Source organism: Filicampus tigris, chromosome 14 (genome assembly GCF_054856515.1).
Source record: "Filicampus tigris isolate MCC_2025a chromosome 14, RoL_Ftig_1.0, whole genome shotgun sequence".
In the NCBI taxonomy this organism is placed as follows: Eukaryota; Metazoa; Chordata; class Actinopteri; order Syngnathiformes; family Syngnathidae; genus Filicampus; species Filicampus tigris.
This window is the reverse complement of record NC_141230.1, coordinates 20,701,764-20,724,092: the sequence shown is the minus strand read 5'-3', so window position 1 is coordinate 20,724,092 and position 22,329 is coordinate 20,701,764. Positions and strand designations below refer to the sequence as shown.

At 43.2% G+C, this 22,329-nt stretch overlaps 1 protein-coding gene across 1 annotated transcript in view; it reads right to left on the bottom strand.

The window, feature by feature from the left end:
* Positions 1-20,742, bottom strand: part of fn1a (fibronectin 1a) — a 29,850-nt gene extending 9,108 nt beyond the window's left edge. The window contains exons 1-30 of the mRNA XM_086051840.1: positions 20,170-20,742; positions 19,278-19,403; positions 19,017-19,154; positions 17,916-18,047; positions 17,582-17,719; positions 16,252-16,410; positions 15,684-15,881; positions 15,212-15,394; positions 14,950-15,126; positions 12,719-12,874; positions 12,280-12,408; positions 11,714-11,857; positions 9,135-9,256; positions 8,882-9,050; positions 8,304-8,489; positions 7,412-7,540; positions 7,201-7,290; positions 6,909-7,103; positions 5,818-6,096; positions 5,189-5,452; positions 4,991-5,085; positions 3,687-3,855; positions 3,526-3,612; positions 3,207-3,398; positions 2,042-2,314; positions 1,836-1,950; positions 1,383-1,459; positions 1,203-1,292; positions 801-1,067; positions 599-715 (exon numbers count right to left, since the gene is read on the bottom strand). Coding sequence (XP_085907966.1) covers positions 599-715; positions 801-1,067; positions 1,203-1,292; positions 1,383-1,459; positions 1,836-1,950; positions 2,042-2,314; positions 3,207-3,398; positions 3,526-3,612; positions 3,687-3,855; positions 4,991-5,085; positions 5,189-5,452; positions 5,818-6,096; positions 6,909-7,103; positions 7,201-7,290; positions 7,412-7,540; positions 8,304-8,489; positions 8,882-9,050; positions 9,135-9,256; positions 11,714-11,857; positions 12,280-12,408; positions 12,719-12,874; positions 14,950-15,126; positions 15,212-15,394; positions 15,684-15,881; positions 16,252-16,410; positions 17,582-17,719; positions 17,916-18,047; positions 19,017-19,154; positions 19,278-19,403; positions 20,170-20,302 — 4,729 coding nt within the window. The 5' untranslated portion in view covers positions 20,303-20,742. The remainder of the gene's footprint in view (positions 1-598; positions 716-800; positions 1,068-1,202; positions 1,293-1,382; positions 1,460-1,835; positions 1,951-2,041; positions 2,315-3,206; positions 3,399-3,525; positions 3,613-3,686; positions 3,856-4,990; positions 5,086-5,188; positions 5,453-5,817; positions 6,097-6,908; positions 7,104-7,200; positions 7,291-7,411; positions 7,541-8,303; positions 8,490-8,881; positions 9,051-9,134; positions 9,257-11,713; positions 11,858-12,279; positions 12,409-12,718; positions 12,875-14,949; positions 15,127-15,211; positions 15,395-15,683; positions 15,882-16,251; positions 16,411-17,581; positions 17,720-17,915; positions 18,048-19,016; positions 19,155-19,277; positions 19,404-20,169) is intronic.
* Between the last annotated feature and the right edge of the window lie 1,587 nt (positions 20,743-22,329).

Here is a 22,329-nt window from a genome sequence, read left to right as displayed (position 1 = left end):
GAAGAGTTTCATTTAAGTTCAGTAAAAGAGGAAGTGAAGTCAACCCAAACATATTTTTTTCAAGAATATGTTACCGGCAGGCCCACTAGTTGAAACACGGCATTTTGATTAATATTGCCTTTGTGGAATATGAGTTAAACTGCACAATCCACCCGTTTTTGACCATTTTGTCACTTCTGTCGACTGAAAATGACATCACAGATGCTCAGATAATGACCAATCATGGCTCAGCTTCAGAAAATAGCTGTGATTGGTCGTTACCTGAGCCCTGAGCAACTGTGATGTCATTCTCAGTCGACAGAAGTGACAAAATGGCCGCCCCCCCGAGATGGACAAAAACGGGTGGATTAACTCTTATTCCACAAACGCAATATTTATCAGAATGCCTTGTTTCAACTAGTGGGCCTGCATAGTACATATTCTTGAAAAAAAAATGTTTTAGTTGACTTCCACTGTAAGGTGGATAAACATACAGTAGAGTAGATAAATCCATATGTCACAAAGATAATCTTTTCTCTAAGAGGAAATATACCAACAGTGATCTCATTTAACAATTTATCATCTTTATATATCATCGCCAAACTACTTATTGATCTACCTGTCTCGCCATGAGTGATTCTGTAGTAGCGCACGGTGACAGGAGGGGAATCCCATCGGATGGTGATGCTGGTGGGGGTGGAGTCGAGCACTTCCAGGTCTGTAGGAGCATCGGAAACTGGAGAAAAGGCACAAAACCAGATCAAATCAAACTATTCGCCAATACAATCGTGGTGTCATATGAGAACGACATGATTTCATACTTGTCTTCTGATTCCCGCTAAGCGGCAGGCTCTCCTGCGCCCCGCTAACCGCATAGACGTTAACCAGGTAATCGGTATCTGGAGCCAGTCCTGTCAGGGTGAAGTGGTTCCTAGAAGGGGGTAGCCTCTCGTCTTTGGTTCTTCCACCGCTGGTCATCTGGTAACGGATGCGGTAGCCGCTGATTTTGCTCTGGGGAGCCAGCCAGTGGATGGTGAAGGAGGTGGTGAAGATCTCAGAGAAACGCAGCGCCACTGGTGAATCCAGAGCTGAGCAAGGTTGGGAGAGAGACACAACAATGTCAAATTAAAACGGCATCAATCGAAAGAAAGGGTGCGTTGGGGCTTTGTGACGGAGTGCAAGGCAAAAGGATCAAATAAAACTCTTGGGTCAGAGAGACTCACTGGTTTTGTGGGTACCGACAAGGGGCGAGCTCTCTCTCTGCTCATAAACGCACACCACGCTCACCAGATACTCTGTGTTTGGCAACAAATCTGTCCGGAGAGGAAAAGAATGTTGAAAAAAGACTTTGCGTTGTATGGTTGGAAGCGGTTGTATAATTGTTGTTTTTTGTTCCAACTTACTCCTCAGCACAACGTTGTTCATTGTGCCATCGACACTGGTTTCTGTAAGGTCCTCGTCGTCGTCAATGGGATGGTACCTAGGGAGAAAAGAAGAGCATTAACTCATTCACTGCCAGACATTTTCAGACCCTCGTTTACCCTAACGTTTGAAAACATTTGAAACAAATGGCTGGATTGACAAAAGACAAATAAATTCGTAAATGGCAGTGAATGAGCTAATGACATTTTGAGGACATACTGCACAGTTAGCCTTAAAGAGGAAGACTACACCAAAATGTTCTTTACAATAATATGTTTCATGCACAAACACACTATCAATCGGAATACCGTGTTTAGACTAGTGGAGGCGCATCGGCGCTTTTATTAGCAATTATCTTCAAACATGTGTAATGTATTTCCACACAAATCTCTGAATTCACCTTAGCGAATGTGAAGAGCATTTAATGTTCAAACCTAATGAGGAAGTTGTTGATGTCAGCCCTGTTGGGGACACGTGGTGAGACCCATGTGACTTCCATAAGGTCCGGCCCTACCTGACCAAAGCCCAGATCAGTGGGGGCCGGCACAGCTACGGAAAAAAAAGAGTAAACACAGATTTTGTATTGGCTCCCGTTACACAAAAGTTAGTCCTAAAAAGTCTGGTGAAGGTTTTTGCTTACAAGTCTGTTGTGTGACCAGGGTGGGTTCACTCTCTCCATTCTCTGTCACGGTGATCACGCTAATGTCATAGTCGATACCAGGTTCCAAGCCGTAAACCGTATAATGTCCGGTCGTTGGCATAACCGTGTCTTGGAAGATGGGCACGCTCTCGCCCGCCGCCATCACCGTGATTCTGTAACCAGTGATGGCTGTGGTGTTGAGCGGAGACCAGCGAAGGCTGATCGTGGTGTCGCTAACGTCGTCGAAGCTGAGGTCGGTTAACTGTGGGACCTCTGTGATGGGATGGTTTGAGGGCGGGCAGGGGAGAGAAGCAGAAAGCACAAAAAGAACAGCAGACAAACAGAAGGTAGAGTCCAGCAAAAGGGAAGTGGTTGATCATGAGGGCCAGAAAGTGGATGAGTAAAAAGAGACAAAAAGAGGCAAAAGGAGAGAGCCAATAAGGTTCAACTTCCAGTATAGTGAGATATGTATTCACCATATCACGCCAATGGAAGATACTTGCTGTTGTTTTGGATAATAGGCAGCGCTTACATTTATTAGACCACCTTATCTAAATGACCGTGTAACTGCCAGCAAAAGTACTGCAGCTTCACAGTATAGTACTGCAGTTCTAAAATGTTTTCTTTTGAAATGATGGGAAAATAACTTGAAAGCACTCTGTAGGTACATTGGTAAACGTAAAAAATAGAAGAGAAAAATAGTGACTACCTAGCTACATGCAGTGCTTTAATTTGGACTCTTTCCATTTCAATGCACAGAACCCACCAAAAATTGGTACCCGGACTTCTTTACGGAGGAGGGTGGCCTAATAAATCTCTTAATTACTGTATATTACATCCGCACATCACAAAAGCATTATTAGTCACGTCTCCGCAGGAAATCCTTAATCCATAATAAGGATTTGTGTCACAAAAGAGTTTGGTATGCTTATAATGGCATCTTGAGTTAGTTTAGAATAGCATTATAGTATCTGTTGATTGTTGAAAGGGCAATGCTACACACATTAACTTTCAAATTGATACTATAAAAGCCTTGCTCAAAAGAAGGGGGATCAAATAACGGAAAGGACCCCTAGCTCACAACGCAAATGTGTAAGACAATCATATCAAAGTTGTGGCTCACCTGACTCCCGTATTTAAGACTACTATTGCAACTAAAACTCACCTGGAGTGATGGTTGTTGATATCGGAGCGCTCTCCATGTCATCTTTAACGGTAAAAACGCTGATGTTGTACTCCACTCCTGGACTGAGGTTCTCAAGGGTGCAAGAGTTCTCGCCAGCCTGCACAAACTCCTCCACGCTGTTTCCTTGCTGCCCATTGGTGGGAGCGCATGTTACTCGATAGCCAGTGATGTCTGGGGAGGGGGAGTGGGCGGTAGTTAGAAGAAAGAGACAGTGGAGTAACATTTTTGCAAGGGTTATCAGTGAGTTTAATCATTTTTTTTCTTCATGCACATGTGGGTTATTTTTTTGTGTGTGTACCTGGTGTGCTTGCTCCATTCCACTGGACTGTAATATCTCCAGTGCCCGAGTTAGAGTCCAGGTGCAGTTCAGTGGGAGGTGACAGAGCTGGTGAGAAAAGTCAAATCAATCACACAGTAAAGAAGGAACAGAGAATACAATATTTAGCGGCTTCCGCTCACGTGTGACGACACGGCGGGTGATGGGAGTTCCTTGTTCTTGTCCATTAATGACTGGTTGCACGCTGTATGTATATTCCACTCCGGGAGTCAGACCGGATACGTAAATGCTTCCAGAATCTGAGGTCACGTCTCGAGGGGCTTCTCCGCCCTGACTGGGACGCACTGTCAACTGAGATAAATGAAGGCATGGTCAGCACGGCAGAGAAAAGCCGCAGACGTGCGTTAGTATACAGGAGGCAAAGGTCAGAGGGCAATGTTTTCCCAAGAATATGGACAAAGCGCAGAGCATTCTCATCACTCGTGTGACATATTTGGACCAATCTGATCATTCCCAGAGGTTTGCAGTACTAAGGGACAGCTGCTCTATTTAACCGTCACTGAGAGAAGCATTTTCAAGGGGAAGGCAACCCCCAAATGTTCTTTACAATAATATATTCTATGCAGGACCAACAAGTCGCAGTTCAATCCACCCATTTTTATCCATCTCTGGGGGCGGCCATTTTGTCAATCACGACTCATCTGTTTTCTGTAACTGAGCCGTGATTGGTTGTTACCTGAGCCCTGAGTAACTGTGATGTTATTTTCAGTCGACAGAAAGACAAAAAGGCCACCCCCTGAGATGACTAAAAACGGATGGATTTTGCTGCTTAACTCATATTCCACAAATGCAGTTTTAATCAGAATGGCATGTTTAGACTAGTGAAGACGAATAGAACACATTATTGCAAAGATTTTTGGGAGGCTGACTTCCCCGTTAAGTAGTAAAATCCACCCGTTTTTGTCCATTTCGGGGGGGCGGCCATTTTGTCACTTGCTGTCAACTGAAAATGACATTACAGTTGTTTAGGGCTCAAGTATCAACCAATCATGGCTCAGCTGCAGAAAAAAAGGTGTGCCGTGATTGGCTGTTACCTGAGCCCTGAGTAACTGTGATGTCACTTTCAGTCGACAGAAATTGACAAAATGGCCGTCCCCTGAGAATGCACAAAAAAAAAACATGTGGCTTTTGCTCATATTCCACAAATGCAATCTTAATCAGAATGCCGTTTTTAGACTGGTGGAGGCAAAGAAAACTTTAGGGTTGACTTACTCTTTAACTCTGGTGCCTTGACTTACACGTTTTATTTGTTCCATGACCACACTTGTAACTCAAATCCCATTTACCAATTGCAAGCCCCACATTATGCTCATTCTAGTGTGTACGCCTTGGCCACCATCACAGCCCTGAGGTGGCCTATTTATGTGGTATCTGCTATGACATGCTGGCATTTTTCTCTTCAAGAAATGAGGCTAGTGTTGCATACCTTGTAGCTGACGCGTGGCATAGGAGTCCAAGAGATTATAATAGAAGTGTCAGTAACATCAGTGCTGAAATGGGGAGCGTTACCCATCGGTGGGTCTGCAAACACAAAAGTAAGTCGGGGTCATTCTCAGGTCATTGTCCCTTCCCTGAAACATTTTGACCAAGAAATGCGCTTGCCAAGAGTGATCTTAGGACTCACTAGTAGTAAACACAGCTGTCTCTCCTTCGCTCAGTGTGTTGTCTTGCTCTGAGTGCAATGTGGCAGTGTACATTGTATCCGGCTTCAGGTTGAGGAGGGTGTACTGGGTGAGCCGGGTCGGCAGGCGTAGCTGCTTGGGGTTGGAGCCCTCGACGGTGAGGAAGAGGCGGTATCCGCTAATTTTGGCTCGTGGGGCGAACCACAGAATGACAGCGCTGTCCTCTGTCACGTTGGAGAAATGGATATCTGTTGGAGCATCGGGCTCTGCAAAGGGAGACGTTAAAGCCGTTAAGGTTTTGAGAATCAAGAGTAAATGCATAATCACAAATTGGCGCGGTAACACTGATCCAGTCTGAAATCCAGCCTGCGAGATGTCGTTGTTCCTTCCTCCCATCGTCTTCAGTTTACCAAGACATTTTGGACAATTACATAAATCAATTTTGTGGGAACAGTTTCTGTTTCCAACAGGACTCCGCCCCAGCGCACAAAAATGGATCCAAAAAGACATGACTGGATTTATGTGGAAGTACTTGAATGTAATATTTGCTCCCATTTTTGGTTCCTTTAGGTGGAATGCCCAGTTGGTCCCAATACTTTTGTCCATCCAGCGTTCTGTCTGTCATACTCACTTGTGGTGTGCTCCCCAATAAGTGGTATGCTCTCCTCTCCATTGTGAATGGTGTAGACATTGAAGCGGTACAGCGTTCCGGGCTGCAGGTGGGTCACTTCCATGTAGGCGTTTTGGCTGACGGGTAGAGTCATCTCTCGCTGAGGAGAGCCAGACTCGTCCACTGGGACCACAGTGACCCGGTAACCTGAGACGTCGCCGGCTGGGCCGGACCAGGTCAGAACTATTTTCTTATCTGATACCTCGTAAAACTGCAAGTCTGTTGGGGAGGTTACTTCCTCTGCGGACAGGGAAAAGACACCTGGTGTTAGGTTTTCATTCTTTAACGAGACAGAATAAAAAGGACACTTATAAAATGAACTCGATATCCTCCCGACCTGTATAAAATCGTATTACAACCCTGGTTAAGCAAATACAAGGTCAACCGCTGAAATCAAATTAGATAATGGCTTAGGACTGGTTCTAAACAATCGACAAAATCAACAAATTGTCCACTTGCCATTCGCGCTTCTGTAATAACAGATTGAGATTCCAAAAATGGTGGTGCACCCTCAACCAGGTCCCACATCTTTATTCCATCAGACAGGTTATGCAAACACATTCACACATACGCATTTCTAGCATCGGCCAACCACATGTTGGACCTGGCAGAGTGGAAAATTGGACATATTTCTTGTCAATCAGAACAAAAGTGCACTAGCTGTGAAGTCTGTGACGTCACTTTCCATTGGAAAACAATTTCAAATTTACTGTATTAGGTAAAGGAAACATAAATAATAAAGGTGGCCGGAAGGTTTCCAAACTCAGACATAAAAGGGTCATAAGATTCAATGGCGTGGTGGATGATTTGAAATAAGGCTACCTTATTCCCTGTTAAGTGAAAACACATCATAAATATATAAATATTAGTACACTTTACAAAAATAACAACTTCAACACCATTTTGATGATGTACTGGCTGACAACAGGTAAAATGATCATGGCCTACTTGAGTGCTCTGTAATAAGTAGGACCCATATTCTTACTGTGACTTTTAAGGATTTGTAACCTCCAAGCCAAAGCTCATTCTTCGTAAATAGCACACCAGCATACCTGGCAGTGGATCTCCGGCAGTGTTGACCTGTACAAAAATGGGCTCGCTCTCCAAACTGTCCTCCACTGCGTAGATGCTAATATTGTACAATTTCCCCGGCCGTAGGTCACTCAGAGTCACAGACGTTGCTGTATCAGGAAGAGTCAGCTCAGTGCTTTCGCCTTCTATGGACGGTGTGTAGACGACTCGATAGCCTGTGGAAAGGACAAAAGTTTAAGTGTGGATGTAGTCCATAGTTGTTGATCATGTGCATGCATCGGCTGGGCGTGACTATCACGCCAGCTGTCATACCAGTGATGGGAGCCAGTGGTTTATCCCAGCTAATCACAATAGAGGTTTCTCCGATATCCTCCACTTCATGTTCAGCAGGGGCATCGGGAGCTGGAACATGGAACAAAAGTAGCGTAAGATCTTTTCTTTGCTTTTAGTACTTAAAAAAATACACATTGCGCCTCAGATGAGATAAGAGAGAATGTACAGGTATGTCAAAGTTTGCACTTACCGGTCGTTTGTGAAGTAGAAAGAATGAGGTTGTCCTCTCCAGCATCCGTCACCTCATAGACGTTAACCGTGTACTTCCTCCCAGGTAGCAGCTCATTGATGTTCACTGATGTAGCCGTACGGGGAAGGTCTGGCCAGAGTAAACACAAACATGTTAGCCCATAGTTCTTGGTAAGTAAAAATAAACCAATCGTCAAGGTCCTCGAATATACGTGGGTAAGAGGTGCACGTTTTTTTCAGGACACAGAAACACAGATGAAGCAAAGAATCAGAATAAATAACAAAAACATGCAATGAAGTACAGTTCTATGCTAGGTTTTACAACCCAGCGCTTTTTGCTAGCATTTTCATTTCATGAACCTAGCACTATATCGCAGAAAATACTCAATTGGGAAGTCAACCCAAAAATGTTATTTACAATAATATGTTCTATAAGCCTACATTAGTCTAAACACAGCATTCTGATTAATATTGCATTTGTGGAATATGAGTAAAGGAGCAAAATCCGCCATCTCAGGGGCGGCCATTTTGTCACTTTTGTCGACTGAAAATGACTTCACAGTTGCTCAGGGTTCAGGTAACGACCAATCAGGGCTCACCTGTTTTCTGAAGCTGAGCCATGATTGGTCGTTACCTGAGCCCTGAGCAACTGTGATGTCATTTTCAGTTGACAGCAAGTGACAAAATGGCTGCCCCCTCAGACGGACAAAAACGGGTGGATTTTAACTTAACTTATAACTATTAATCCACAAATACATTATCAATCAGAATGCCGTGTTTAGACTCGTGGGCCTGCATGGAACATATTATTGAAAAGAAACATTTTAAGAGCTTGATTATTTTGTGGCATATATGAATGTTTATCAAGATGAGAGTTGCTGCGCCGTACTTACCAAGAACCACTGGCTCCCCAGTGCTGTGTCCCTGCTCGTTGAGTTCATACTCGACTCTAAAACCGGAGACCGTGTCGGAGGCAGAGACCCACGAGATGACGAAGCTACTGGAGGTAATTTCTGTCACCGACTCGGAGGTGTCCACCACAGGCGGAGGTTGGGTGGTCTCGCCTTGTGATGTAGCCACTGTGAAAGGGACAGAAGAAAAGAGTACAAAAAAAGTCAGTCACAACTTTGGGAATGTGAAAAATAGTATGTCCTGAATTTTGAAGTTGGAAGGGTTTGAATCGGTTATCAAATATGGAAGCACTGACGTAAATTTGGAACGTGTCGTTATTCATTTCAAAGGGATTTTTTTTCACGGAAAATGCGGAATTGTGAAAAAAGGTAGGAATTTAGGGATGTGGAAGATAGTTTCATTGCCCGGAATAAGGTGAATATGCTGACATTAGAATGGTTTGAATACATGTTTGAATGTTGTCAGGACTAGAACGGCAAAAATTGGCGTATTTTTGAATAATTGTCTCCTGAGCATTCATATAATTCACACCAAAAAAACCTGGACTCCCTCAACTCACATGATCCATAATGTGTGGTGAAGTCAAAGCGTGTGATCTCCTGCCGTCCGAACCGCAACACACTGATCAGCTGACCCTCGTAGGTGATGCCCGGTTTCAATCCAGAGATGGTGTAGGAGTTAAGATGACCAGGGATCATCACCTCCGTCCATGCGTTGTTGCTATTTTTCTTTCAAAAGTTAAACAATCAAGTGCTATCAATGTTTGCACTACCACAGTGACAACAGAGATACTACCTGAATGTCAGACTCACCACTCTCCATTTGAGGACGTACTGGGTGATGTGGGCGGAGGGTGGGGCGTTCCATTGAATAGGGTGGGAGTTGGGTTGGTTGCCAGATTCTGTTATGATCACCTGGACAGGACGCTGACCACCTTGGAGAGATGGCAGGAACACAAAAGCACAGAAATCAGGCCTGTCCATCTTTGACAACATGACAGAAATTCAAAGGGCAGGATGATCCGATTTCAATCTTTATCTGATCAAGTATCAGATTACTTGTCTATACAGGGGCTCACTAATCTCCTCTGCTAAAAGGTATGCAGTAGGAATTTCTTCCAGGAAAAAGAAAAAATAGCATGGAACTGTCAGATTCCAGCCTGGACCTCAGCAGCCATATGGGAGAAGACTAGACAATCTTGCTCTGCTATTTACCCGTCTCTACCATCTACTCAATGACCACAGAATAGAAACAAATAGTGGTAAAATCAGATTTACTGACCTCACATTTGGAATGCTGTCAAAGTATAATTCAGATTAAAGACCATATGGCCAGAATAATATTTTCAGATAATGATTAAGAATGCCTGCAATTGTATCGCGGCCAGCTTGTTGTTGAAAGGTTAACAAAGGTTAACAAGCGCTATAGAAAGACAATAAACATCGTGCCCAAGTTACAGCAGATGGTCAATTTGCTCAACATGGTCCAAACAGCAGCTGAGAATGGAACCATTATGCATTTGTTAGGATTCCACATCAGAATGGCCTCATAAAACACCCAAATAGCAAGTGATTATTTATCTCTTGGGTGTTGAAAGGGCACACCCATCATAAGTATGTCCAAGTGCACTGATACGAAACGCTTTCAAGCCGCCGAGGTTTGCCGCCTTCTGCCGAAAACCATTCAGCATCTGCCCCACATCTGTGCAAACAAGTTCCCCGATCGCCCTGGAATACCTTCAAGTTCTGCCGTTTTCTCGGTGGCTGACGTGAGTTCCGATTTAAAAGTCTATTATGTCATCGCTGCCGAAATCATTCAAATCACATCTGTGAGTCACCGTACATTCCAGTGGTAGAAATAGTAAGTATATATAAAAAAAACAACAATTAAATAGAAGAAGCTAACATGTTTCCTGTTTGGGAAACGAAAAGAAAAGAAGGTATCAAGTCATCTTACAACATGTGGGGATCAGACCCGACATAAGCTCTCTGTTGATAGAAACTGGTAGCTTCTATAAAGAACTGCGGCTGCTCACCACTTTTCCAAACAGCAGACCTGTAATCAAGGTTTCCGAGCAAGTGGCTCGGTTAACCAGACGTCCTAGCAGATACCTTAAAAACAATCTGGGACCAATTAAAGACTGTCGCAGAGCCACAGGCCGCTGACGAGTGGAGGGCGGATTCCCACACATCACATCATCAATGCATTCAATGTCATGTATGTACATTGTACATACATACACATGCAAAAATACCTTTTCATGGACTGTGCTATATAACTGCTACTGTATGTTTTTTACATTTTTGAAATACACACTTCATTTCCTTGTAACAAAGTGTAATTGGTTCATTTAACTAATAAAAAAAAAAAAGTCATGCTGCAAAAGAGGGAGTTCCATTACAGTCAGAAGAGCAATTAAAGCAAATAAGCCTTTTAAAGGATCTTATCATAATGGAGCTTAGCGAGCATTCCCATTGGGCTTTCTTCTTTTTACCTTTTATGGTTGTACCCTGACTTGGAGCCCAGACTTCGCTCTCACTTTTAAAATCCAGCCATGTTGAATGGCACACACACGCACACGCGCACACACACACCACAGCTGGTTGCCATTACGGCCAGTTACAGCTGAAATGTTTTTTATCCCTTGTCAACCTGCTTAACCAAGAGTAAATGCTCCATAAAGTACCGGTATACCTCGCACCATTTTCTTGGCTGATTTTGGCTAACGCTTCTGTTCATAAATGAGCAGTTTACCTGCACGGAAATAGCGTGTGATGAAGCACTGACTAAAACTCTTTGGGATGTTTGGTGAAATGAGAAATAATCAAGAAAAATCGAATGTAAAATTGTCCTTTTAGAGATTTAAATTTGATTGCGTGCGTGTGTGGCGCGCTTGCACGCTAGCACTTTGTACAGCTGTGGTAATGGCAAGGGGAAGTGCCACATGCGTGCTGCAACAAAGGCCACAAACGTGCGTGTGCGTGTGTTTCGGGGGGGTTGCAGGGGAGTAACTCACACCCCACCAATCTCATTCTGTCACACATCAAAGTCAAGGCCCCCCCTTTTAAATGTGATTTATGACACTTCTCATTCCCAATGTTAGTATTCCATAAATATTATCTTTGCAAAAATATAAGGGCAAGTTTTGATTGACAGTCAGAGGGATATTTTCAGAGTAAATTACTTTGGTGGAGAATGGCTCTAGCATTATTTAAATTCGCATGTAGCTGGAGAAACACATCTCAGTGTGATCCAGTGTAGTTCTATACAACTGCAGACTACAACCACAACTTTTAAACATTTTTTTTTACAATTTTAAAGTAGTATCACTCCGAAAACATCAGTCACGAATGTGCCTTGGCCATTAACTTTGATTGATGAAGTAGCTTACCAGGATAAGACTGCTGGGGCTCACAGCTGAGCTCTCCGATGCCGTTACCATAGCAATAGCACTTGTACATGATTCCATGGATGACTTTGTCCCAGGACTCGCCAATCTGGTAGAAGGCTCGTGTCTCTGGCTCCTGGCACTGGTCTGCGTGCAGGTACAACAATGGTTTGGAAATTTGAATATGCGTCCCATTGACAAATGATTGTTATTGTTATTTAATTTAAAGGCAGCATGGGGGTTCAGCGCAGTGATTCTCAAAGTGTGGTACGAGTATCAATCGTGGTACAGAGGCTCCCTCTCACAAAAGAATCACTGTCTCAAAACAGTCCAGTTGTATTTAACGTTAAAGTTCATGACATTTGAGTTCACCTTTAAGACCTGTTTGTTTTTAACATTAAATTTAGTCCATTTTGTATTTAACTTTTATGCGCAATACATTTTAATTGCACCATTATTTACATCGTTTTTTGTTGGGTTTTTTTTATACATGTGGGCCCACTCGGCTCCATATTTCCTCTTGTCAATTTTGCATTCCGTAAACCTTTGCAAGGAGAACGTCAACCCACCAATGGCGTCGCACTTCCAGCGGCCACGCCCCTGTCCAAAACAGGTGCAGTTCATCGTATAGCCTTCCTCGTGTTGCTTGGTGAAGGTCTGGTTCACCTCATAGGTCAAAGTATCCACAATACACTGGTCTGAAAAAAAAAAAACAACAACAACAACAAAGAACTGCTGTCAAAAAAGACATGCAAGGACATGAGCAAAGGCCAAATGAAGAAACGTCTTTCACGGCTGGTGAAACATGTGGCGCGCGCGCGTGCGTGTCGTGCAGGTGCAACTGGAAACCCGCAATGCACAGGTGTGAGTACTCAGCTTTAACCTTATGACATGCAGCTCATTATGCGTCGCCCACGACCTTTCAACTTGTCACTCATGTGATATCAATATTGCTCTCCAGTATTCCAACACACAGAGAGGCCACATTTACAGCCACACGGCGCATACCTTTAAGTTGGGAGTAGGCAACGCAGCTCCATTCTCCTCGGCCATTGCCCACACAGGTACACCGCATCATGTGACCCAAAACATCATGCCGTTTGTCCCACTGGTCCCCCACGCGGTACATGACCCCTTCGCTGCTTGTGCACACTTCTTCATGGGCTGGAAGACACAAGTGAAAACCGGGATGCTGATTAGCCGAGTAGGGAACATCTGCGTTGTAATGACCAAAAAACAGAAACATCTGTCCTGTGTGCCTGTTTTGGAATGATTGTGTGTGTTCGACATGTGCTCCACATTAAAAAGAGAGATAGTTAAAGACGACGTGTGCATGAACTACACGCATCTTTATGCCAAGTGTTTGAATGTGATGATGTGTCTTAAAAGTTGAGCAGGATATCATATTCATAAAATGTCAGACCCCGCACACTGTGAGACGGTTCAATCGCGTTCAGTCGCATCGCTTGCAGCGTCTGAAGTGCAGGATGCCGGTGCGCTATCGAAAAATCATGAAGTGGAAGGCATCGCGCCAGAATTGTTTGGTTCAGTCTAAACAAGCCACACTATAGTATCGTGTCGGCAGGAGGAGATAGTACATCTGCTGTGTTGGAATGCCGCCATGAAATAGACCTGCTCCGCGTCCAGACCACCTGGCCTCTAAAGGGGCCATTGACGTGACAGTTTCGGACTAAAAATGATTGATGGGGGTTTTGGGTTGTTTTTGTTTAAAACGATTCTCATAAAAGTCTGCGTTTACTGCACCACTTTTGGTTTAAATTCAATTGCTGAAGGCATGTCAAGATACACCTTTCTATGTGGTAAAAATGGCTGTGACTGTGACTGGAAGGCTATGTTGGAGTATAAGCTCACAGTACCAAAGTCCAGATTTTGCGATTCAGATATGCACATTATAGGTCACCATCCTGTTTTACAGTGTATCGAGTAGAAACGAGGGAGTATTTGATGCAAATTCTTCCTGATGGCTACAAACGGTTTCCAAAAGACCACATGGCTGACACAGCGTTAACCTTTTCAACAAGTGCCACGGCCCCAAAAAAGTGGGGGTGTATCGAGACTCTTTTTAGCATCCACCATTAACATCTCAATTACAACGTTTATTTTGACAGTCTTTGTTAAGTCATTAAAGTCCGAATCAAAGGCCCCCTGGTGCGCAAAGGCAACCAACTCCCCGCTCTTAAAACCTTGCTTGACAGGCTATTTTCTTAACAACTGGGTGTTGGCCAAACTTGGGGGCCAAGATTTATAGAAAAGATTCATAGGAAAATAAAACACTAAATTGAATTATCATATGATTCAATTGAGATGAGGATACATTCATTGGCTGCCTCTTTACAAAATGAGCTTATTTCAAAGGGGAAGTTATTACATAACACAAAGTACCCCAACAATGTTACCTCACTGTTGCAGATGTTTCCAGTGTTTCCACTTTTGACAGTCTGCTGCCAGACTATTTCATCTCCCATCTGCCAACTTTGAAGTCCAAGGAGCTTTTGATGTAAGCTAGTTTGCCAAAGATTTGTTGAAGGATAGCGCTCAAAAGATTTGTTTGAGATTCACTCTCCTTGCTTTCACAGGATATAGTTTCCCTGAGACGCTACGTCCAACTTTTTAGTCATGTTGAGAGTTTGGCTGCCTAACTCACCTGGGTGGGAAATTTCATCTTACGCGCCGCTCGTATCATCGGTACCCTTTCATAAATACTTCACAGACGTTAGCGTCAATAACCCCCTGGTGTTTCATTGCTTTCAGCGCCTTTTGTTGCCTGCAGAGGTCTAACTGACACCAATTCAACAAAGCAACACTTCCCTTACAAGCCAAATGACTTGAGCAAGAAACAAACAAACTCAACAAAAACTCCTTTTAACTCCACCCTGTTACGAGCTTACATGCTAATTGAGTTGGCCGTCACCTTGTTCAGACAGGGAGGAGAAATGTTTACCGTCTGGGGGAGCATGATTGGAATTAGATCCGCTAATTATTTTCGCTGGTTCCGTGGCAAACAAACTAGCGTTGAGAAGATTTACGGTGTATGTTTTAAAGAGACATATCTGGCCTGCAGATATTGCGAAACATTTGGGAAATTCTAATTTACGATTGTCCGTTGTCTGCGAGGCACATTTAAATGTGTCCTTCATTGCTCTTTCTTTCGCAGCGATGAAGGGATTCCAGCCCACACATCTGGAATGGCTTCTCTTCCAGTTTACACTCCCACTTACCGGCCATGGGGCAGAATCCAAAGCGCTGTTCGCCGTCATAGTCTGTCGTCGTGCCGCACCACTTCATGCCGTCTCTGCGACCGTCCGCAGTGCAGTCGGTGTAGTTCCGGCCGTTGTACAAGTAGGGGAACTGGCACAGAGCGCCGTTTGAATTGCCGCCCCTGGTTGCCACGATTACTAGGAGAGGAGACAACCAAATTTGTATCCGGCTTTCCAGTTGCTCCAAATTACTGCAATCTGGGCAGTTGCGTTACTGGCTCACCATTTTTTTCTGTGCAGAAAGAATACTTTTGGTCGGTCTCAAAGTCAGATGAAATGGAACACCACAGCTGTCCATCAGCACGACCGTCAGAGGTACAAGCGTGGTAAGTCTTGCCCTTGTAGACAAAGGGGAACACACAAGGCTGACCTCCCGAGTTGCCCCCATACACTGGAGCTGGGCCATCTGGATGAAAACACAACCGTGTGACAATGTGTGACACCTTGTAAAGTGAATTCTGACATTTGTTTCCAAATACATATTTGAAGATCATTTAAACGGGGCTCAAATGTGTCAACTGGCTTTTAGTCACGACATGAGTTGCCCCCCTCCCCGCTATAGCTGAAGTTGAGTATTGATTCATTCTCTGTGGTGTGTCAAATTCACAAGACATATTTATTTTCACTTTACAGGGACTCGAAGCTCCAATTTAGAAAGAACGGTTTGATTGAAAGCACTAAACAGCAAAACTTACCCCACTGTTCACAGCTGACGCCATTGCCCAGACAAGTACACATCATCTGTTTGGTTCCTTGACTCTTAAGCCAGCGCTGTCCAATAAAATAGGAAAGTCCAGAGTCAGTGCGACAGGGTCCTTCTTGCGGAAGCTCGGGCATGGGGGCAGGCTGGTAGACGGCAGGCTGAATATTAGTGATCACGCGAGAGCCGGTGCCTGAAATAGAACGTGGGAATTAGGTCAGGTCGCAGGAAACCATGTTGAAACTGCCCTTTATTAACTTCAATGAATTTTGGGGAGAACATCAGAGTTTTTCTTTCAACATCTTGAAGCACATTTTTCCCTGCTTAACGCTCTCCTGCCTTTAGTTTTTTTTTTTCACCCTCCGTTCCAAGTCTGTGTTCCCTATGAGATCATGATCAAGAGTTACAAGACATGTCTTTCTCACGTCAACACTTGGCGCTTACCCCCCTTCGACACGTCTGTCTGTTATACGTTATTCTCTCGGCGTGGGGAGCAGGAGTGGGGTGCAAAAAAAAAAAAAAAAAAAGAAAAAGAAAAGCATCAGGATATCATCAGTTCTCACCCAGGCCAGTAGTGTGAAGTGAGGCATGCCTCTCACACTTCCACTCCCCTCGACCGTTCCCGGTGCACAGACATTGGAGCAGGTTGCCTCTGGCGTCCGTCTTAGTCCATGTGTCGCCAATACGGTAGGAGCTCAAAGTGTCTTGGTCGTTACAACGATCTGGAATAGATGTGAGTAATACATATTCTTAGAATTACTCAGAATAAAAATTTATTCATTTTGGAAACATTGCAAAGTATTACTTGCTCTCCACTAACTTTTGCACTGGCGCGACCAACGTTTTTTATTGGATTTTGGTTGCACCGTTTAAAAAAAAAAAAAATTACTAAATATTTTACTGCAACAAAAGGTTGGTATGCAACAAGCAGTGGCTGACAAAGCAGGTCAATAATTTTATGTAATTTTCAAAGAAGGCATAAACCAAAAAACTAACAAACAAAGGCTTTGCTTTTATGTGAACGTTATTTTGTTCAACTCATGGGGCCAGCTCTTAAACTATGGGGAGAGATTTGTCTCAAAATTATTTACACAAATATTTTCACATGTGCTTTTTAATGTTGCGTGTGCATTTATCATGACTTATCATTGGTAAATATTCAGTTCTGCTCGTGAATTGTTGATGGTGCGTTTGTGGATCAGCACCTAAAGGGGCAGTGTTGCTGTCTCCTTTGAACGGGAACGAGTCATTCCCTGTTTTTTGTTTAAAAATTGGAAATTAAAAAATGGAAAAGGATCGTTTAAGTGAACTTATATGATGCGTTTATTTAACACAAGTCAAGAAACAAAATACGACCGTTAGTGCGACCGGATTAAATGTTTACTAGGACACACTGAAAAGTTGGGCGCATTTGCGAGTATATAGGTCGCAGTTTCAAGCCCTGTTAAAGGATATGAATGGAGCCCATGTAATGTCATTTATACTTTTTTTTTTTTTATCCAGTCAATATACACGCACAGCAGAGATTGATGTTTGGTATTTCAGAGGCAGCAGTGTGCTTAGTTACATGTGACTAGCCCAAAAATAACCAGCAGTAATTACATTTTTATTTTTTTTTGCTAGTGTGACGCACATCCAGGCATTTGCCAGTTTGTTCCTAATAAGAAATGTAACATGACACTACAGAGCTTGTGTACACACTTACAAAACAAAACGACAAAAGACAAAGACGAGTTTGATAGCGCAGAGACAAAATGGGAACATACATCGATTACCAGTGAGGGAGTTCTCAGAATGTCACAAGCAAATGAACTTGTGAATTAAAGTAAAGAAAAATAATGCTGAAAATATTAAGAGATACACTTATTTCAATTTAGGTCAGGGGTCTCTTACTTCTGGAAGTGCATGTTATGCGTCCACTTCCTTCTCCCAGACAGGTGCAGTCCACAACCATCCATCCCTGGTAGGGCTTTTCCCATGTTTCCCCAACAACATAGGATGTGCCCGCCGTGTTGTCATAGCAACGCTCAGCTGCAGGACACACACACACAATCACACTTAGTGGGCATCGTAAAATATCAATATTAATCATGTTTACTACATAACACTAATGTGGAGACACGCTACCCTGCGCAGAGTGATCAAACAATAACGACTCATCCTCCATGTCACCACACAGCCAGTGCGTGTGTGTGTGCGCGTGTGTGCGTGCTTCCACATGACTCACCAACGGGCTTGCAGGTCCATTCTCCTTTGCCGTTACCCAGACAGACGCATTCCAGCATGTAGCCTCCTGTCTCGTGAGGCCTCCTCCAGGTGTCTCCGATTTTATACGAAGCCCCGTCTTCATGACAACGATCTAGTCGGACAGGGGGCGGATGCATGCATGTGTGTCACTTCCACAAAAAACAAAGACGAGACATTTCTGTCATTATTTAACCACACAGCTAAGTGCAAGCAGCTGCACAACAGCGCACTTGTGAGACAACTGTTGGGATAAAGTGGCGATTACAACTTTATTGGCATCAGTCTATAGCACACCATCCGATACTTTAGCAATTAAAGTCAGCAAAGACCCAATTATCAGCTGCATCTGAAAGATTTTGTGGTACAGGGAATGGTGAGCGATGTCATTTAATATATTTGAGGATTATATTACATTCAAGCTCGTAGCATTGTATGAACGTATGCCAAGCTGCGACAAGTGTTGCGACAGTGTCGTAAAGTGACGTGGTCATGCAGTTGCTTGGTGCGTGCTGTGATATGAACAAAGCACGACCAATCACGGCTCAGCTTCAGAAAAGAGGTGAGCTGTGATTGGTCGTTGCCTGAGCCTTGAGCAACTGCGATGTCATTTTCAGTCGACAGAAGTGACAAAATGGCCGCTAAAACGGGTGGATTAACTCTTATTGCACAAATATTTATCAGAATGGCTTGTTTCAACTAGTGGGCCTGCATAGAACTTATTCTTGAAAAAAATATATTTTTGTTGACTTCCCCTTTAACCCTTTTGTTTGCAAATACTTTTAAATGTTGTATTTTTAATTATGTGAAGCACATTGAGTTAGCATGTGTATGAAATGCACTATATAAATAAAGCTGCCTCGCCATGCCCTGCCATGACAGTGACTGTGTCATTTCGAGTACACCACACAATATAAAAGCAGTCGTAAAAGATTTTTTTTTTTTTTAATTCATACTGTGTGGGGTCTCTAACAATTTAAAATTTGGTTAAGATGTTAAAAACAGCTGTGTGCGAGCCGGAAAGTGTGGTTCTGCGGTGTGAACAATTAATGGCAGCACTTCCTGTGGAAAGGTCCCAACTCACTGGCAATGGTGCAGCTGATTTTCCCCCTGCCAGATCCGATACAGGTACAATCCCAAATCATGCCATCCTTGGGTCTCTCATATGTTTCTCCCACAGTGTAGTACTGCTGGTTGATCTTATCATAGCATCTTTCTTCAGCTGAAGGTGTTGGGGGGGGGGGGGTCACAAGAGAAGGTGTGTTTGTTTTGTCTCAGACAGCAAGATAAATAAAGACAGACGTGCTGATAAAATAACACAGCAGGCACACACATGCTAACTCACCTTCAGGCTTGCTTATACACTTAATGCCGGCGACTCCGTTACAAGTGCACACCAGAGTGCTGCCCAAGTACTGCCGCTCCCACTGGTCGTTAATGTTGTAGAAATGACCCTTCTCTATGCAGCCATCTGGCAGGACACGAGAAGAAAGCAGGTAAAACAATGCTGGGTGGCTGATACAAGCTGGAAGCAATAAGCAGACGTCTCAACAAAAAAAAAGGGAAAAGTCCATCTGTCTACAATATGAGAGGGGAAAATACACTCAACCCGTACACAATGACAAACACTATATTTGATGCTGTGGAAACAAACTCTTGAGTTCAATGACAAAAACTTTTGTTCCAACTAACACCTGTAATTTAGATGAAAAACATTTCTAATCAGATAGGACTCCCCGTCATTGAATCTTACCCAAAATGTGTTAAATTGACTTCATAAGGACCCCTGACATAGTCATACATCATTTGTAGGTGGGACAACAATATTTATGCATTTTAATGAAAAAACATTTTATTGTTAGGTAAGATTTTCCATTGTCTGTGAAGTTGACCCCAGATGTGTTAACTTGACTTCAAAAGGACCCCCGGGCACCGCAATATACCGTAAATCATTTGCAGCAGGGACAACTACTGCTTTTCCACTTTTGCTCCCCTCGCCACCCACCACCAGTTGGCTCTTTGTTCACAATCTCCATCTTCCATTAACACATCAGTCTCTCTCCAATATTCCGCATAATGACTGTTTTCTCATTTGCAACTTTTTACTTTGATGAAAAGAAATAACGGATACAAACATCTATCTATAGCAGGATCATCAAGTACTGTATGTTGAAATGTCACATGGAGGCGAATGACTCAGTTAAGATGTGAGCAGGCAAGAAGAAGCCCAAACTTACCCTGGGACACCGAGGGGACGTGATGCTGCTGTGCCTGCCTTCGGTTCTTGTGGTTCCCCTTGGGCATGCAGTGCACTGCGGTCCCGATGCACAGAGCAACCAGCACCCTGGCGGCTATGCTTCTACCGGACATGCTTTGCAAATGTTGCACTTAAAGGTCACCAGAGACGGAGAAGAAAGTGGACTCCCAGTGCAACAGAATTCGGCGATCACGGTCTATCCCCTCTACGGTGCGCGGCCCCAGTGTGCAGGTTAGCAGAGAGTGGGAGTGATTTATCTAACTGGGCATGGCTGAGTCGCAACCGGAGGAAGGAGGGAGGAGGTTCGACCAAGAGACCGACAACCCACGCAGTGGTCGGGGGAACATTTCCTTAGTTAGGCAAGATTATGCCTATGCGTAATACGTAGACTCGTTTTCCCTATCAGATATTTACTTTAATAATTGAACCGGGTGCTCATTAACGTTTGAGTGGAATAAATTGGTTATTTACACACCTGAAAATCTTTTTAAGATCCCCATTTTTTTCACACCAACAATTTCAAGTTGCTGAATCAACATAAAACATTTTTTTACGAAAACTTAACGCTGAAAGGGGGATTTGAATAGCAAGTTTGCTAGCAAGCGAATCTACAGGCCAATGGATTTATTTCTGGTCATGTGACGTCAAAATGCAACTTTTTGTTAGGTAGGATTTATAGCGCAAACTTGATGCCCAAAGTCAACGTAAAAAATAATTTTAAAAAAAGGAGAGCGGCGTGTGAGACTGTTTGAATGGCAAACTAGGGGATTATGTAGAAGTGGCGAATAGAATTATGAAAAAAATGTATTCATGTATTTATTTTAGAAATATCCACAGTTACTTCACCTGCAGTTCACCACCAGCGGTGTTATTTCATAAAATCTGGCAAGTGTAAAGTCCCTCTGTTGTTCTTAAATGTGATCATGTGCTATGGAAAGACAGCTTTATTAACACAGCACATTTTACACACAAGGTAACTCAATGTTCTTCACAGAATTAAAAGTACAACATTTAAAAGCGTTTTCAAAAAAATAGTTTAAAATCAAAGTAAAGATATAAAAAGATTCTTACTAAAATTACTAAAAGAACGAGCAGTGCAATTGGATGTGCTAGGGAATGTTTTATTCATACCTGCTTAGAAGTCGGGCGGGCCCAACAATCGTAAATGGTAAACTTATATTTACGATATTACGAAATGTGAGAGGCCAACACAGAATTTGGCTCAGCCATCAACTCCATGATTGTGGTGTAAACTGTGGGATCAATAAAGGCATTCTTATCTTATCTTATATTTTCATCGTGCAGGGTTTTTCACAAATTTGTTATGACTTTAAAAATCGGTACGTGTGTGCCGCAATTAACGTTGCAACTGATATGCTGCTTGTATTTTGTGTTATACTACTATAGACAGCACGCTGCCCCATGATATACATACCTCACTGAAGGACACTGATGCTGTGCAGATTGTTGGCTTTTAGGTTTTACAATTAGGTTATATCATCTGCAGGAATTGGGTCACATAGCGTCAGTGTCTGGAAAGACTCCAGTTGTACCCCAAAGTTGGAATATCTGGAAAGCGTTTGCTTATCCTGATCCAAGTTATGGGGAAGTCGAAGACCGTACCAGCTGGCTTCAGCTGGACAATTTGGCTTTCGCAGTACGAATTATGCGAGCTTCGCGCCCGGTGCCAATTCATCAGAAATACTCATTTTAAAGTGTCATCGACTTTTGTTAGTGGTCTAGTGTACAGGGGGCAACAAGAAATGATTGGCATCTCTAGACCGATCATTTGATGGTTGGACGTGCGTTTTTGGTGTGTCAGAAATGTGCTCAGCCTAGTAACCTGGTACAGTTGAAGTTAAGTACGACTGGATTTCCCAACAGCTTTTTTCCCCCCTCACTGCATTTGTGCTGGATGAATAATATACGGTACACTAGTGATGTTGTGAAAAATGTTAGTGCATGTGTGACAACCCCTGAATTGTCACATTTATATGAAGAAAAATTTGGGTAAATACTAAAATGGTCATTTAGATTCTTGATGATAATTTATTTACATTTAAACTGAAGTGAAAATTGTCAAGAATATTTTCTTTGTGTTTAAAAAAAAAATGAGGCGAAAGTAGTTGATTGAGTTGTT